At 31.3% G+C, this 19,040-nt stretch overlaps 1 protein-coding gene across 1 annotated transcript in view; it reads right to left on the reverse strand.

Annotated features, from left to right (window-relative positions):
• The window catches only part of LOC107443513 (cytochrome P450 2H1), a gene marked incomplete in the record, with an annotated part of 19,622 nt that extends 3,042 nt beyond the window's left edge, over nucleotides 1–16,580 (reverse strand). The window contains 5 exon segments of the mRNA XM_043050088.2: nucleotides 27–290; nucleotides 4,657–4,862; nucleotides 5,192–5,525; nucleotides 9,253–9,634; nucleotides 16,424–16,580. Coding sequence (XP_042906022.2) covers nucleotides 27–290; nucleotides 4,657–4,862; nucleotides 5,192–5,525; nucleotides 9,253–9,619 — 1,171 coding nt within the window.
• Nucleotides 16,581–19,040: the final 2,460 nt, after the last annotated feature.

Here is a 19,040-nt window from a genome sequence, read left to right on the forward strand (position 1 = left end):
GTTTCTTGTAACCCTGTATTACTCACTGATGCATTGCTGACTGGGAAATGCGGTGCCGAATTCGGAAGTGCGAATAATTTCCATGATGAAAGCATTGGTGTAGGTCATCCTGCTTTTGTCCTCGATTGAGGGAGCTCTGGATTGTCCAACCACCTCCACTATCTCTTGGTAGATCTTCTCCTGACATTCTGGATGGTCCACTACTGCTTTCAGGAACAAAGTGGCGAATGCAGCCACACTCAGAACACCATCACCCACAAACTGTACCAGAGTGGATATCAGAGCCTTGTCTGTAAGAAAACAAGCATTAGTTTCTCGTCCATGAGCTTTTTATTCTGCTTTTAACAGCTTTGAAGAAAGGAATAAAATACAATGCCCGTTTTCTTAGGCACACTATTTGAGCTATGTCCAGAATTTAAAAAAAAAGCGCAAAACAACGTCGGTCATCTTTCTGTAAATGATTATTTTTTTTCTGTTTCAAATCATTAAGAAATAGAATTTTAAACTTTGCTTAGAAATTTTACTTAGTTACAAACAACAATGAAATGATTGGATAATGCTATGTGTATCAACACTTTTAAGTTTTGAGTATAACAGTCAAGAATGATTAAATAAATTTAAATTATATGGAAACCGTTAGAGAGTGTAATTTATAGTTGTCTTAAAACTAAGAACTTTTCTTTAAAGTATGATAAATCTGTCACCCATTGCATAAGAGTTTGATACTTACCGATTTTCCCAATTTGCTATAAGAGTTTAAATTTCTAGATAGTGCTTGAAGATTATTTTTGGCTGAAATTTGAAGCAGAGTTAGTATGAATCAAAGCAGGATTTAGAACTTGTTTAAAGCCTCTCTTTTCCCCCTCTGAAATGCCTGCTTTGAAATAAGAGGAGTTAGAGTGGATTGGAACAATGACAACATTAATCAAACCAAATTAATATTATATATGTATACATGGTGGAATCTTGAAATCGAAAGTTAGGTTTTTTCCCGATCATAGAAAATCAATTCTCTATGAAAGCCTTATTTTTTCCCGATTACAATAAGCAAAGATTGTTGTGCTATTAGTACCTTAAGTTATTAATCTTGAGTTGAAATTCCAACTAAGTTTTGAAAAGCATTAAAATTTCAATTGGAACTCAGAGCTATACGTCAATGCTACTTGTAATCATTTACTGACCGCTATAATAGAGTTTATTTCTGCTTATCGAAATGACAACCATTTTTGGAGCAGCTAAAGAGCTCACATTCTATCTTCGGTTGGCTGATGAAAAAGTCAAAATTGTTTCTTACATATTTAAAATAAAATTTATGGATATTTTTTAAACTCACCAATCGACATTTTTACTGTTTTCTTAAATAAACTAATTACAAGCAAGAAACAAAACTGAAGAAACTAAAAAAAAAGTATATAAATGTGGAACGGAAAGTTAACTTTTGACTAAAACATTTATTTTTATCACGCCTAAAATGAAAACTTTTGGGCATTTTCACCTTAGTAATAAACTTAAGTCACAACAGAAAAACTACACCATGCCTTTCAAAAGTTTGATCTCTACGTTTTTTGATGTTAGGTGAGACAAAAAATTATGCCCTTTTTAGTCCATTAGGAAAAATAGTTTTCAGATTTTTTATTTTAACACTCTATTTGTAAAAAAAAAAGATTCAACTGTTAATATTTCTGCCGAAGACCATTAAGGCAAGGAGTGCGATTGCTCTTGTTTTCTAGTGGCGCCATCAATGGCAAAGAATTCGACTTCTACCCATACATCACACCCGTTTATAGGGCGTGTTCAATATCTCAGAAATATAGCGCCAACTTGGCATCTTTGTCTTAGCATCCTCGCCACAGTTTCTTGTAACCCTAATCAGTTGAAATTTAGTTGTTGTTATTATAGCATGAGCGTGCTCGTAGCACCAATCATAATAAAATCTTTAATACAGTCCATATCTATTTTAATCATTTGCTAACAAACGAACCAGCATAGAAATCAAATCAATTGGTATCGAACAGGGCGGAACCACTCATACTTCCATTCATTCATCCGCAGATCGTAATTTTTGACTTGAACCAGAAAACGATCCATCTCCAATCCGGTATTCCCAGATGTGCAATTTGTTATGGGAACATGAAGCACTTTGTGACCCGACTGATTTAGCGTGCATCAGTCACCATTTAATACAAGGGTGGTCTTCGGCCGGCTGGATCCAAACTCTCGTTCTCAGAAACACGAGTCCAGCGTCCTGCCAACCAGGGCTCGAATTCCAAACAAACCACTAGTCGAAATAGAACTTCCCCGAGTGACGCCTTCCCCTGACGTCACACCGATCACTGTTTTGAATTTCGGTATTCTGAACGCTATTATCAGAGGAGTAGACTCGTGGACTGGTCTACTTCATGAGAAGAGTAGGGATGAAGCTTCGTCCGTGCTATCAGCCAATAAAAATGCTGGAAGCATTCTGATGCAATTCACGCGCGACAAGTTGTTGAAAAAGGCATTTTGGTTTAATAACTATTTGAGATAAAATATTGCCTTTTGAGTTTTATTTGAGATTAAATATTGTAAAACTTTACTTTTATTTTATTGCACTAATATTTGATATTTACATTTATTAAATAAATTTTATATACATCTCCGAAATGATAAGTTTTTGTTGTTGTTATTTTTGATAATAATAAACATTGACCTATTAGATAAATTTCATTTACAAGGCTGATAATTAAAAATCTAATATGTACTATTATTATAAGTATATGTTATTGAGTTGCAATCAGATCTTCGGTTTGTTTATTCTAATAGCGATTAAGAAACCAAATTTTGTTTTTCAGAATTGTTTTACAAGAGTACATCGTATTGGCATATCACATGTATGCATTCTTGCTACATATCACTTTATGCTGCTAAACAGATGGTTTTCACTCTGCCTTTTAAAAATTAAGAATTTTCTTAATTATGATTTTATAGAGGTGAGTGAAGGCTTTTTTATTTTATTTAAGAAGGTAGCATTTATATCACTTTATTTGTGTTGATAATAAAAGAAAGTATAATGTACAGTTTAAATTCTATTTTCAAGTAAGCTTTTTGTTTTATGTTTCATTATTCTTATATGGGTACAATTTGATAAATACCAACCAAATGATGAAAAGATAAACATTACAGTTCATTATATGGACCTCCTTGTTACGTGGAAAATTTTTTGAACCCTCTTTTAACAAAACTTTTATAAAATTTTAGCTATAGGAAAAAATTCACTTTAAGAGATTCGAAATATTTAGTTATTACTTTGTCAAGCAATTTATGTACTACACATTACAATTACCATGTTCAGCAATAATAGTTTAATGTTAAAAAAGATTTTTCAAAGATTTTAAGTATAGTAAATTATAGTATAGTTTCATAGTCATAAAATACTTTATTATTCACTAAAGTATTTGTTTATATCCCATTTTCAGTTCTTATGGTAACATTAGAACAACTGTAGATTTGATTTGAACCTAAAATCTGAGATCTTAATTATTTGAAATACAAAAAAAAAATTGAAATTTCTTGAAGAGAATTAAGAAAAAAGTTTCACATAAGCATGTGAGGTTGTGAAAACTTAATTTTTTTTTCTTAAATTTAAGTTCAAAAACACTTTGTAATCATATCTTTTCCAGATTAATTACAAAAGGAAATACTTCTAAGTTAAATTTCACTACTTTGTTTCAGAAATGAAAGAAATTACAGCAAACTTTTTATTACACATAAAACTAATGAAAATCACAAGGTCTTAATTTTTAAAAAAAGTGGAATAAAAAGCGTAATTTAACACATTAAATTCCTATCTGCAGTATCTTTTTAAGATTATAAAATGTAATTAAAAATGACACACTTGTTTTTTAGTGGAGTAAAAGATTTTCTAAAAAAAATTGAGACAATTTCTGGCTATTAATCAGCAATATCTATTATTTACAATTTAACTTTAAATACTTTAATAAAATAATAAGAAAATAAAAAGTTCTACAAAATTTTTAGTCAGAAAGAAATTAAAATTTACGATTTTACCTATTAAGTTCATCAAATATACTATTAAACCCCAAAAATACCTGTTCATTCGCATATAGCAAAGAAAAATTAAATTCACTTAGTTTTTTTAAAAAAAAAGATAAATATGCTCATGATATTGAAAATAAATTAAGTTTAACTTGTGTTACTACTGAAATCACGTTTCCTCGCCTTGCTTCTTTTTCCAAGTCCTCTCTTAGTTTCACGTATAAATACTGAACAAGATTTTTCGTTAATCGAAAAAAAATCAAAAAATACAAATTCATGAAGACTAAAAGCATCTTTTCTGTTTCTATACATCAGTCTCCTCCGAGGACTTAGCCGTGTAAAATAATTACTAATCAATGCATTTCATGTGCTCGCCATTACTCTACTGAAAATACCAGCGGTTTTCGCGTCGACCGAAAAGAGCGCTCAAGATCCACTAAAACTTGCTTGGAATACCAAAAATCGAGCAATGGGTGGGAAAAGTAGAATATCGGGTAAAGCGTCCCCTGGTGCTGCTTCCAAAAGCTCAAATCGACTGCCGACTTCGAGCTCAGAATACCAGCCCAGACTATCCCGTCCTCAAAGATTCAACTGTATGTATGTAAAATAAGTTTCATTTACCAGTAAAGAATTCAGCAGTAGGATCCCCTTTCGAGTACCTTACGTTTCTTTCGTTCAGAAAAGCATCTACGAAATTCCGGTGATGATGATCCCCATCTCTGAACTTTTCTTTGTGGTCATTCACCACCTCCATCAGTAATTTTTCCATCATTTTGTGATGTTTGACAGCGTCTCGATATCCAGATTTCAGAGGGAAAAAAAGGTACCTAAGAAAATGCATCAAAATTATCCCCAATACAACTTCGTAATCAATATTTTCAGAAAGTATGAAACGTTTGCAGGTTTTTAGACTTATAGTAACTTAAACAATTTGAACTATTAGCAAAACTACTTGACTTGAGCTATTTTGGTGCATGTTGATAACAAGTATAGGAGATGCGGAAAAGAGATGCGTGAATTCTGTCTCCTCTCATAACTTAAGAAAAATATAGAGTGTTTATAATTTAAAGTCCACGAGGTTATTGGAATTATTATAAGCCTATGTGCTGTGAGAAAATTTTGAAGGAATTTATAAAACTAGTGAAGATATCCTTACCTCGCAGTCTTTCCAGTGTAGAGCATGTTAGGGACGGTCAGGAAGGTCATGGTGTGACCATATGACTCGTTCATTTCTCTGATTTGCCGGTCCGTGACCCTACTGCCACCGAATAGCGTGAGACGCGTGATGGAGGTGCACTTGTCGGTCAATAGCTGTAGAATTTCCACCGGTTCGCCTTTCTTTTCCCTCAGATAGTCGACGGTCTCTTTGATGGAATCGTACAGGGGTCCAGTCATGTTGTCCTTAATAGTTGTCATGCCAGATTCACGAAATTGTTGAAGGCAGAACTTTCTCAACATTTTCCATGGTTCGCCATTTATGAAGCCCACCCCTAGAATTTTGACAAATCGTGTCCTTAAAGAGGGAAATTGTTAGATAATGTAGAGAGTGTCATGCAAAAAATGATTTACAGTTGATTAATGTTCATTGCCATAAAAAGGAATCTGGATGACCCAAAATATACAGATTTCAAAACGTTATTGTAAAAAACTGTTTTTGATGTGGAATTTTCCTTGCCGTGAATATTGCTCTTTACAGAGACGTGATATTTTTGTAGTTTTGTGTATCGTTATTAAGATTTTTACTCTGAACACAATTCGAAATGCGTGTTTGAGATATTAGACGTCGCTCTAAATGCGCCTTTTGCAACCGAAAGCCAAATACAACAGCTAAACGAGGAATATTGTACATATTTCTCCTTACTTCTTTAAGCACTCGAGTATAATCATTACGGGGCAAAATCTCAAACTACAGAGTTTGGATGGCTAGGGGCGATACAAAACATTTTTCTCTTCGTATTCAGTACACTAAGCGATTAAGAGGCTTAAAAATATGCACAATGTCCATTTAATACCGTTATAATAAATGTATGGGACCTTTGAAAACCTATATAGTAAAAAGAACTATTGGGTTTTAATATATTATCAAAAAAGACTCAATTTTTTAAAGAAAATTACTAAATGATTTAGCAAATAGGCATCACATAACGAATTCATTTGAATTCACGAGTCTCTTCTTTTAATAAAACGACCGATTTCCATATGAGAATTTTGAAAAACGAAATCAAATGCTCTTTCCTTAAACAGGCATTACAAGCTGTGTTCAAAATAAAAAAAGCTCACCGGCCTTCATAATTTCTTTACCACTAATTCACCACTCCTCTAAAATTCACTTGAACATGACACTCCTTTACCCATAGATAATTAATAATTTTTTTTTCAAGAATCACAGTANAACAGGCATTACAAGCTGTGTTCAAAATAAAAAAAGCTCACCGGCCTTCATAATTTCTTTACCACTAATTCACCACTCCTCTAAAATTCACTTGAACATGACACTCCTTTACCCATAGATAATTAATAATTTTTTTTCAAGAATCACAGTATTTCTGAATTTTATAGTATATAAAAATTAACTAGAGTAAAAATTTATTTCGTATTCCAAAATACAAAATTTGAACAAAACAGAAATAATAGCTTTTAAGAAATTAAAATCGGAAAAAATTAAATTTTCGAGAAGAAGAGAAAAAACAAATATAAAAAATTTCAAAATAGTTCTATAGAACTGTACCGAACGTAATGAATCAAATAATTTGAGTTCAGTTTTTAACATTTTAGAAAAATGCTTTTTAAATAACAAAACGGAAAAAAAAATCCAAAAATACTTTAAAATGAAAATGTCTAAAAGAACATTATGAGATTTCACTTAAATAGAAAAGAAACAACAGAAATGTTTTCCAAACCAATAACTGTCGAGGTCGATAAGAGTGAACAGGAAAGAATAATCTGATTGAGAATGGATGGTTTAAGGCACTCCCAAATGACAAATAAACCGGTTTTTTTTTTTAATGACTTAAATGTCTCTTTCGAGTTCAACCATGATAGTGTGCAAAAGTTATCTCCTATTTCTCACTAATTTGCAACGTTTAAATGCTTTTTGTTGGAATGATTCGAAAAATATTTACAGAGAGGCATGGACATTACTATTTCATCCAGCGGAGGACTGGCCGATTTTGAGATATAAAATTTCAGACACAAAAGAGAGCAGAGCAATGTTTCCCAAAGTATGGTATGCGTACCCCCAGGGATACGGGAACAGTTTAGCAAGGGTACGAGTTCTTATGCGAAATATTTATACAAAATTTAAAATTTTTTGTTTACAACAAACAAAAATTTAAAAATTTTTTATCTAAAAAAACTAGCCATGAAAAATTATTATTATGTGTTTTTCTATAAGCTACTTTTAGAAGAGTTAACAGTTAATAATTAGTGGTGTCAACAGCCAGTTATGATTTTTAACTTTTGTGCAATTTTTTTATCACAATAGCTGTTATCACAGCAAAAACAATACCATCCTTCTCACTGACGCAAATAAACAAAACTTTGAACCAAAAAGAAAAATGAACATATTTGTAAAAAAATACATTCATTTTTTTTATTAGTGATACACAGCCGTACGAAAAATTTAGAAAAGGTACACAAAAGTCATTTGTTTAAGAACCACTGCAATAGAGGATTGCAAAAAACTGTATGACTATTGTGAAAGCTTTAAAAATTTTATGCATTAATTTTAGAATACAGTTAGAAAAGTTACCAAAAGATGGCGCTGTACTCTGTGCAGAGTTTATATGAAAAATACAAGTTGAGTTGGACTGGGATATTCCAGTACCACATACATGCGTTGTTTAAAAGACTACATGATATAAATTCTCCTTATCCGGTACGGCGAATTTTTAACAATAGCACTTATTGCTGTGATCATCGATGGCTTGCGGCACCATATCTATTGGTAACTTTTGTGATTAAGTTGTAGAATATCTATTTAATATTTCATGCAGGATTCATTATACACATACCGTTCTTTATTCAATCATTTTTTTGCTTTCGAGATTGAATTTAGTCAGTCATCCACTGAACACCCTAAATAGGTTCCAGGCAGATTGAAAAATCTCCCATTTCGCAAAGAAAAAGAATTTCCAATGAGCCAGGCTAATCAAATTCTCCAGTAATTTCCAGCCAGCATTTCTTTAGGCTTATTGCAATGCATCTTTCATAGCTCAGTAAATCAGGCTGTTTGCAATGAGCCTAGAGTAACGAAGACTTATTCTAAGGAGCTTTACGAAGCATTAACTGAAACAAGCTGAGCGAAATAAAGGCTTGTAAAAATGAATTCAAATGAGAAAGAAAAGCATCAGTGGTGGGAAAGGAAGTGTAATCAATAAAAACACATGGTAAAAACTGTTATTATTCACAAATACAAACTAGCATTAAAATATAACTATAATATAGATAAAAAAAATAATAAATATTTTAACAGTACAGTTAGTATTTTAATCACTAAAAAGAATAGAAACCCAAACCAAAACTTTACTGATTGATAACTTGTGCAGTGAAGAGGGAGAGAAAAGAAACTATGTATGCCGCTTAACTTTCGATTTTGAAATCGTATGATGATTCTTTGTGCGTCTCTGATTAAAGTACCGTTATAAGGAAAGGCCCAATGTAGGAAGACTGCAATGAATTTAGATTGATGGAGTAGTTTTTAAAGTATTTGGGTGGTTTGCAATAAGCTCAAAAATATCAGGCTAAAAAGGAAATTCTGGAGATATTTCCCATCAGCCTGGCTCATTGCTAAATACTGGTGAAAATTGTAACAATCTGGCTTTTCCAATTCGCCTTTGAGTAAATTTAATTTATAAATAGAAAAGTATTGAAATTATTAAATGCATTGATCGATGACTGTGCATTGGATCAAAATTTTAAAAGCACTTTTGGGAAATATTTTCAAGTGATGCTTTCAGGTATACCAGATCGACCACGTAACTCAACATCATTGTGGTGGGCAAGCAACTCAAAATCTTAAATAAAATTCTTCAATTTTATGGTACTTATGGATTCTCTAGATAAATGAACCTCAATTTCACTGACATGTTTTTTGACTACATAGAGCGCTGAAATCGCAAACTGTATAAAATGATGTTTAGAATTTTTGATCTGATATGAAGTTTTTGAAATTCTTTTCTATGTTATTCACACACCGTGTATCTGCAAACAACATACCATCACCAAAGAGGTAAGACAAAAGACTGAAATCCGATATTCTTTCGAAACATTCTGCCCTGCTGATGTGAATCTCACGGATGGCTTTCAAGCTGCCCATATTGATGTAGAGCATTCCGGCAAATCTGAAACAGAAGAGATCGCCATACTTTTTCTGTAGATCCTCAAGAACCAAGTGGCACGTCTGAGGTTTTAAGAAGGGTGAATAACCAAGGAATGGAAGGCCAATGGGCCCAGGCGGTAGACCCCTTGTTCTGAAAACGTAATACAATACGGTGACAACAGCTATCACAATGAGAACACCAACTGTCGTTGTATTGTCGAATATCTTAGAATAATTAAACCAGTGTTCAAAGATCAACTCCATGACAGTCGTTATTTCCTGGAGAGAAAAAAAATCAGTTAAAATCACATTTTTTTAATAAATCAGCATAAAAATTGAGTTCAACACTTCCGTCTGGCTTTTAATTTTTTATATTTTGAAACGTGAAAATAAAATACCACTTGTTTTAAAAGTAAGGTTCTCACTATTTAACTGAATCACAAATGAGGTATGTTTGAATAGCGCTATTATTTTTAAAGCATTTTTATCTCCCTGAGTTCTCGGAAAAATGGTTATTTATCTTCTTTAGAACTACATTAATTTTGTTCTTGATTCAAACATCTTATTTTAAACACTTGCATTATAACAAACTTGCTAATCGTAATTTATTACTCAATACTGAAAACACCTACAGTGTATCTGATCGTAAGACATGGTAGCATTGTACCCAGCAGATCACTGAAGTCAAGCATCACTGACTGCAATCAGAGAGTGGGTGGGTGGTCACTTTAATCATCCTACAAAGAGACTGAGGGTGTGCGGTATCGATCGTCATTTTACTGTTCTATCTTAATGTACTCAATTTCTCGTGCATGTCGTCGAGCTACCAAAGTGAGGGAGGCATTTCTTCAGATCATTCAAAAGGCCTTTGAAAGTGCAGCTTTAGCGCGACTTCAATAAAGTTCTACTAGTATATTAAATAATCAGTTCGAGAACTGTTAATTATTAAACTCATAGTAAAAAAACTACCTTTCGTATCACTCTACCAGATGCAGGAATAAAATGAAAGAGTTGAAATATAATTGCTTAAAAGAGCCATATTTGTTAATGAACTCAATTCTTTTCCTTTTAATCAAAATTTGAATTTGTTCGAAAGTTCTTGCAGTTTTAATTCTCTTTTTGGCAATTTTTTTACACTTTTCTTTTGCTCTACTTTATATTTTATTTCGATGCGCGAAAGCTATGACATTTAGAAACTAAAAATCACGGTGAGTAGAAAAATTAACCAGGAGTTCGAGAGAATAAAAAATTTTATAATTTGGTTCTTAATTTCAGAGTTATTAACTTTTCAACTTAAACATTATTGTCGATTTACTTCCCACTGAAATACAACTACAGGGAGGAAATTTGAGGTATTAATAGTGTATAAATTTACCATGTCGCACTTTCCTAAGTTCAAATTTCTATCTTCGTATAAGTTTGATTTTTTTTTTTAAATTTGTGTATCCTTTCGTTTCGTTTCGTTTAACATATTAATAAAATGTGCTCCCGTAAATTAGAACAATTTTATACTTTGCAAACAGATTATCGACTTTTAAGAGAAAAAAAACACAATGATGAATGAGAAGCGACCTAGTCGAGAACGAGGAGCTTCCTAATAATTTTTCTTAAAAAAAAGCAAAATAAATAAATAAACAAAACGTTAATACTATACGTATTCATAAAAATGAAATCCTCTATTTTAAAATAATTTAATGTATAGTTTTAAATAATTTATTTATTATTTAAAATTAAACATTAATTTAAAATAATTTTTAATTAAACACAAGTTTATGTAGATGTATCATGGAAATTATTCTTGGTAAAAAAATGTATCAATTCCTACAAAATATTTTCTTTAATGTAAAAAAATAAATAGCTAAAACAAAATAGTGAAATGAAATAAGTATTTAAATAAATATATTTTTTACGACGGATTCGAATTTCTGACATAAGGGGCTGCCGCAATTTGGAAAATAGGGTCCTAATAGTTTGGTCAAGAGTGCGGTCAAAACTTTGGACCCCTTAATGTTAGTTTTCCTTTTCCGTATTTTGTCATATCTCGAGAACTTTTAATGGAATTAAAAAAACTTCAGCCAATTTTGTGTCTGATTTCGTAACTTAAAATATCTTCTGCACTTAATAATTTGCATATTTGAAGTCACCCAGTCGAACCATTACAAATGAGTCCCAGAACGTGATGATCCAATCATTAGATTAAAAGATATTCAAGGTGGTCCGTTTTTATTTGTCACTGTATATTTTGTAAGGGGACAGTGTATTTTGTAAGTGACTATGATTTATTTGAAATATTATAAAATATCACTATTTTTCTTGTTTTCAATTTAATTAAATTCTGAATAAAATACATACTTGTATTTTTATGGATAACATGAAACATAGCTTCTTTTAAGTTAAAAAAAAAATTGTGATCGCCGCAAGGTGATCACAGGTTACCCATTGACAAAATGGTTGTTGTCCGATTTTTTCCTCTTGAACATCTTTAACTGTTGATCCTGAACTGCTCGGTACATAATTTCGCAGACATATTTGAATGCAGCTCAGATACATTCCTTGTAAATGATTGAACAGCCAATCGAAATCAATATTAACATTTTCGGATTGGTACAATGGTGTTTGAACTTTGAAGGCGATTGTCAGCTGTATCATACACCCGTTTCGGATTCACAAGTTCATACATGACATGGGATTTGAGAGCTAGGCTTTTTTTTTCCAGTTTTACATGAATAGTGAATGAATCATTTATATTGAGTGGAAGACAGTCTACGGTCTTGTGTAAGTCGTTGAGTACGTTGACAATGCATCATTTTATCCCTAACTGGTGATCAACACCCAGTTCTGGTATTGGCATGGAATGAGCTCAGAGAGCGGTAGGGTTCAATTCTCTCTACCACGTTGGTACTTTTGTGAAGAACGGGCTTCATGCTTGCGTTTGCGAACGGAATACTTTCGTTTTTCCGTTTGCGTGTAACGCTTAAGGTATTCCCGCCTACGCTCTTAGGCTTTGGCTAAGCCTCGGTAAGTTAGACCCTAAACGTACAAGGCTGAAAAGAGTCGGTATGTTTAGGCCTCGGCATCGTTTTTTTCTTGCTTTAACTCTAACCTTTGGGACCGTATCAATCAGTTTGGGACCCTCTTTATTTGAGATATTCACCTGAATTAGTATTCACCAGAATCCAGTTTGAACTGTAGGTTAGAATTTCTGATTTTCAATTAAAACAATAAAAACAAAAATATCGTTCAAATGAGGAAATTCTCTTTTATTCGCAACTCAAGAATTATTTATGGGATCTCTCTGGTCCCATATCTCAAAAATAAACTCACCCACTTAATGCATAACAAAATTAAAAGAGAAAAAAGGAATTCTAAAGAAATTATCTAACAGCAGCGATCGCCATAGCAACGCATGCAATGAAGATGTAGCATGCACACCGTTTACCATTTCTCTTGAACACTGTTGAGAAGTGTGATGACGTCCAAATAAGATGCGCACGACATCAAACCAGAGAGAAAACCCATTTTATCAATGGGTGAAACACGAAAAACAATAGTTAAATTTTTTTTGTTGAGGGAACGTGCTTTTTAAATATCTAGAGTGTATATTTTTAGTAGTGCATCCTAGATCAGTTGCTTCGAAAATTTGAATCTTCTCTCGCTCTACCCTTTGATAATCTAATAGCTGAACCAGTTTTTGAAAGGTGTGGCAATGATTGGTTTGTTCAGTGGCTCAAGTATGTGTAAACAGTTTTGTATTTAATCCTAAGAAGTTTTCTTTTCATAACCTACCAGCTGAAAAATTATTATTACTTAAAAATTTTAATGTCTATTCTATTATCTCTATTTTATTTTATGACTTCAAGATTTTAGTATTAGATATTTTTAATTTGATTAGCAAGTTCTCAAATATAGCTTCAAAGAAATTTGATTTTACTATGCTTTACCTTGCTTTGAAAACCCGATATTTTTAAAATGAGTGAATAAGCGTTATTTAATTTAACGAACGACTTTTACTAATTCACTACTCTAATTATTAATTTATAGTGGATTCTGTTATAATTCTGTTTTGGTCTAAAAAAAATCATGGTTGTAATGCAAAAGAACACATTGCTATCTCAACCACTTATCCGTGTTGAAAACAATACCGTTTCTTGAAATACTAAAACTATGATTAGAAAGAGTCTAAAAGATGATAACAGTCATTTTCAATCAAAGAAATAGAAGAAAAGTCACTTATATAATTACGTAAGCTAATTATTACGTAAGATATGTCGTTACGTTAACTATATCTATTTGAAAATGACGCTGACATTTTGCAATGTGCCAGGCTGATCGAAAAAAAGGTACTTTCCATTCCAACTAATATTATTAACACTGACTAGAAGAAAGCCTATATGTTTAGGAAGTGTGACAAGCTAAATTATTGACAGCAATCCTTTAATGAGGCAGTAAAGCTTTCACTATTTATTTCAAAACTGCCTGAAATAAAACAGTCTAAATGATTATTAGCGTCAAGGTAAGTAGGTTCAGGCTGATAAGAAAATAATGGGTAATTTTCTAAAAAATTGAAACACATGAAATATCGTTGTTTGCAAAGAACTAAATTCTTTAATTAGCCGGAGTTTTACTAAAGTACTGGTTAAAACCGTAGACTGAGAATTGCATTGCAATCGGGCATTGTAAGGTGCTATGGGTAACATTCCCATTACAAACTGATGTGCATTTGATACCGGGATCTAAATTATATTTTTGTGCCGATTATTTTTTTAGAACCAGCCGACCCAATTGTTTAGATTGAACCCAATCCTGAAGACAAGGGAACTCCTGGATCAAGTATTGGGAGAAAATTTGACTTCGTGGAGGACTTTTTGGGGGAACTAATCCACATTTGAGGTACATGAAGAGAAAAACCACGAAAACTTTCCACTGTTAGCCAGATGGCAAGGGGACTGATTGCAACCCATGATCCGTCTATCACTGAGGATATTTTACGTCAGCACTGTGGTCGATGCGAGCAGGATGCGGAATTCGTACCGACCAGCCTGCGATGGGATTCGAACCCGGTTCACCTCATTGGAATGCTCCATCCCCTGAACTATCACGGTTGCCATCATGATTATTGTCGAAAATCTCATTCAAATGGGATCAGAATAATATTAATTTAACGATTTGGGCGTATTTTTCGAATGGGTCGCTAATTCATTAAACTTCTATTTCTGGGGGCCTATTTAGAAGTAATTTCAACAGAAATAATTAAGATAATTTAAGTAAATAAAACAACCAAATCAAATGCACACGAACAGTCAGGTCCTTAATGAGAAGACACCCTTTGAGGTGCTTGATAACGTTCTTGTTGATTGCATTCTTGTTGATTGAGTGGGAATTCTCAATCCTTACATTTTTTTAACAGTTTGGACCATTAATTTGATAGCACAAAGAGTACTGTTCGACTTTTTTATGTGTACACCAGAACATGTATTCTCGATAGATCGAAAAAATTATTCCTTAAGCACTGGCGTTAAAATTAAAAATGTATTTTTTTTATTTTAGAAAGTTTATTACTCTTCCGATAATCTTTAGGCAGTACCCACAAACTTCAGTTCTCAGATATAAATTGAGTTTTTTTTTTTTTTTAAATATTTGGCTTGAGAGAACTTACGATTTATTCCTCCATATTTCAAAAAAAAAANAAAAAAAAAAAAAAAAAAAAAAAAAAAAAAAAAAAAAAAAAAAAGAGGCAGAAGAAAACTGTTATCTTACATTTTCGATCACTCATTGAATAATTGAAATGATATGATATGATAATTGAAATGATAAAAAATTCATTAATAAACAAAGATGAATCACATAGTTTTGGTTGTCATCATCACAAAATTAATAAACGTTATAATAGTCTGTAAATTAGTTATCTTATTAAAGGTGTTTCACAATAATATTTATTTGATATCCCTCCTAAATATCATTCTCTGATATTAGATCTGTATCTCTGATATTGTTCATTTTGCATTTGTTTGTTAGTCAAAATTAAACACTAAAACTTCTGATATTATAAAGTAATCACCTGATATCCTCTTATTAAAAAACAATTTATGATACCATTTTCAACAATTATCATATAAATTTATATTCATAGAAATCTATTATCTATATTCTCTCTATATCTATTATTGGAGTACTCTTAGTTAGGAGCTGGGAGTTAAATTTCAGTTTCAAGGACTTAAAAATTTCGCTCGCCACTTTTTTTCACGAAAAATATTAACTATTTTTAAAATGTCAACAGAGTGAGTAAAATGAACGTTTCGGTGACTAAAACCAGAAAGAATATGGAAAAGTTAAAACATATTAACTCATTTTTATGTCATTTAAATGAGACAATTTTAAATTAAAAAAAATATTAATTTAAAATACGGTTACCATTAGCAATGATTCTAATAACATCAAAATACGAAACGTTCCGTGAGAATACCGTGAAAGAAACTTTTCATAACTAATTCTGTTTTTATTAACATAACTGGATTCTAAAATGCGAAAATGGAATTTAAATCCAACACTTTTATCTGATTTCAAATAATATTTCAAATTGTTTCTCATAGGAATAAGCTACGTTCAATTTGTGAAAAAATGTTGATAAAAAAAGAAGATAAGTAACCAATAATTAATAACAAAATGATAAAAGTAAAGTAAAGAATTATTTTAGATCATAAAATATCGCGTTAAAAGAATTTTTTAGATGAACCGTTTTTCCTCAAAAAGGGGAAAAGCACTTGAAGTTAACATTGTAGAACTCTTATGATGCCGATTTTTATTTTTTAGGTTTTCAATTATTTTTCTTTGGTTCTTTTGTCATGTTCAACTTTTGAATGGTTCTTTTGTCATATTTGTCAGCCAAACTGTGTTTTTATAAACAAAAACATGGTATTTGCAGAAATAAACATAGATCTTAATATTTATAAATTAAAACGGTAAATGGAGCAGAAATTAAAACAATATTATTAAATTAATTAATTAAATAGATAACGATGATCTTAGTAGAGTGACATCACTAAACAAATTTTTTAAAAAAAATATTACCTCGTGACGATAATTCTGTAACTCTGAGGCATTCGTTATTTATGAATGGTCCATAATTATGTAAATGAAAATTTCATCTCTCTTCTCTTCAGAATATGAGATTGTCTGGACGAAAGGCTTTGAAGTTTCGGATGAAACAATTACAGATGGCGCCAATGCAGCTAAAAACAAAAATGAGTCGATTGAAAACTTTTATGGGTGGGATGAATACTACTACATCATTTTGATGCTGTGAAGACTCTTCCGCTATTCATGACTCTCATCATTTTTTCCGTGGACTTACTTTCTTTGCTACGTGTGTATGTTTGCCTCTGCATCTCACAACTAGCCCCCCCCCTCCCTCCTTAAAAAAATATTGTTTATTTATAAGCTTTTATACGAATTTTTGAGACTTAAAACTGAAATTTCTTTTTCTTTTTTAATGATTTTTGCTTCTGAAATAGGGGTGGAAATTTTTAGATATTTTATGTCTTAAAATCAAAATAAATAAACAAACGACAAAATAAATTAAAAAAATTTCTTCTTTTTGAATATTTCAAAAAATACAAAAACGTACATTCAGAAATATAACATGCAGTAAAAATATCAAAACAAACGAAACATTTTGATGCAGTGGTTATCGGATGTTTTAATAGTTTTAAAAAAAGTCGTAATAACGAAACATATTGCTGTAAACCATTTCTCAAAATTCACAGCCTTCTTCATAAAATTAATTTTACAGTTGATTGTAATTTACTTTATTTCATCAGAAACAAAATACCTTCGGGGTAAGTTATTGAATTGAAAAGTAATATCGTCCGGAAAAAAAATAGAAAGTAATTAAAAAAATTAAACCGAAAATTATTGAATGAAACTCAATTATTATTTTTTTAAATTGTTTTTCATTATTGTGCAAAACAAATGATAATTTTAATTTTTAGCATTTTTTTACACATTGCGGGATGATTTTATAGCGTATTTTTCCACATTTTGGACATGAGACAGGACTTACTAAATTTCAATTGTAAAAAATGTGAATTACTATAAAAGTATCCAAAATTTTTCTTAAATCAAACTTCAAACTTTTTTTTCTATAACATTCGCCATTAAAATGTTAGGCCAACGAGAGGATAATCAGTTTTTTCTTTTAATCTATAAATGCAGAAAAAAATTCTAAAATGTCATTTTGTTGGGGATAAAATTATTCTCAATAAAATATTATAAATGATAAAATATTGCTCAATCTAAAGGATACTGCACCGCAAAAAGTTACGGTAAATGTACTTGAACTCAAGTACGGCCTGCATAAAATACATTTTACTGTAAAATCTATTTTTGCCGTAAAATTTTACACTGCTTCATATTTAATTACATAATATTTCATATTTAATTAGATAATTCATAATATTTATTTAAATACAGGGATTCAGTGAACTTATTGTAAATATTATTGTAAAAATTACATTATATCAGAATTCTTTGCTCCTTAAAATGTTTCGGTAAAAAATACCGGCATTCACGATGTTTTACAAAATGTATTAAGCAATGAAATGTATCAACGGTTGGACTTAAAACACTATTCACAAATATTCTGAGGGGGGGGAGGGAGAGAGAGATTCGTTTAAAAAAATGTGGAAGTCACAATTCAAGCTAGTCGGAATAAAAAAATTTTGAAGTAAAGCAACTTTTATTCCAAAAAAAACTGTCATCTTCTTATAGGTAGCAACAAAAAAGGAAGAAAAAAGCCAAATACAAAATTACAAAAAAACACAAAAACTGAAAGAAGAAAAAAAAAAAAAAAAAAAAAANAAAAAAAAAAAAAACAGATTTTTTTTAATAGTTAGGGCATTTTTATTAGAAAGTATCCAGAGCTAATTGATCAAGTTTAGTAGTCGTTGGTGCTCACCATTGCATAATTTTGTCATTTTTTCATGAAAAGTACTTCAGGATTTCCTCGTGTTCTTTTAGAAAATGAATCAAGTTCGTTGCCTTCTGTTTCTACTTAGTATTCTTATATTGAAACAGAAGTCAGCTTACCTGATTAGTTTTCTGGAAGAATACGACGAAATCCTGAAGTCATTTTGATGAAAAAAGGATGGTTGTTGACAATCGCCTATTAACTTTGGTAAATGTCCGAAATACATACTAGGTCTAGTGAAGTGCCACTGCCCGATATGCATTTGCTCTGTATGCCCTACATCAATGTTTATTTAAGGTCAAGTGCCACTGCCCAGTATGCATTTCACCGGTACTCCGAACACTGATGTTTCTCCTAATCTATCTTCAACAGATATTGAAATATCGAATCAATACAATAAGATCAACGAATAAATTAATATCAAATCGAATATAACAAATATTTCGGACATTTACCAAAGGGACTATGTGATTACTGACTGATTCACCGGTTAAAGTCGACATTCCTTTGATTTCCATCATTCACGGTAACATATGAATAATAACCACAAGTAAATCTTGTTCTAAATGCGGTCATTTTTTAAGACTTTCTAGATTGATTATTGACTGATTTCAATCAAGAGAGTAAAAAATAATATCTAATAGAATTATCTGCATTCAATTTATTTTTTGTCGTGCAGTTTCAACCGCAGAAACCATTGTGATAAAAATATAGAATTTA

Source organism: Parasteatoda tepidariorum, chromosome 3, assembly GCF_043381705.1.
Source record: "Parasteatoda tepidariorum isolate YZ-2023 chromosome 3, CAS_Ptep_4.0, whole genome shotgun sequence".
In the NCBI taxonomy this organism is placed as follows: Eukaryota; Metazoa; Arthropoda; class Arachnida; order Araneae; family Theridiidae; genus Parasteatoda; species Parasteatoda tepidariorum.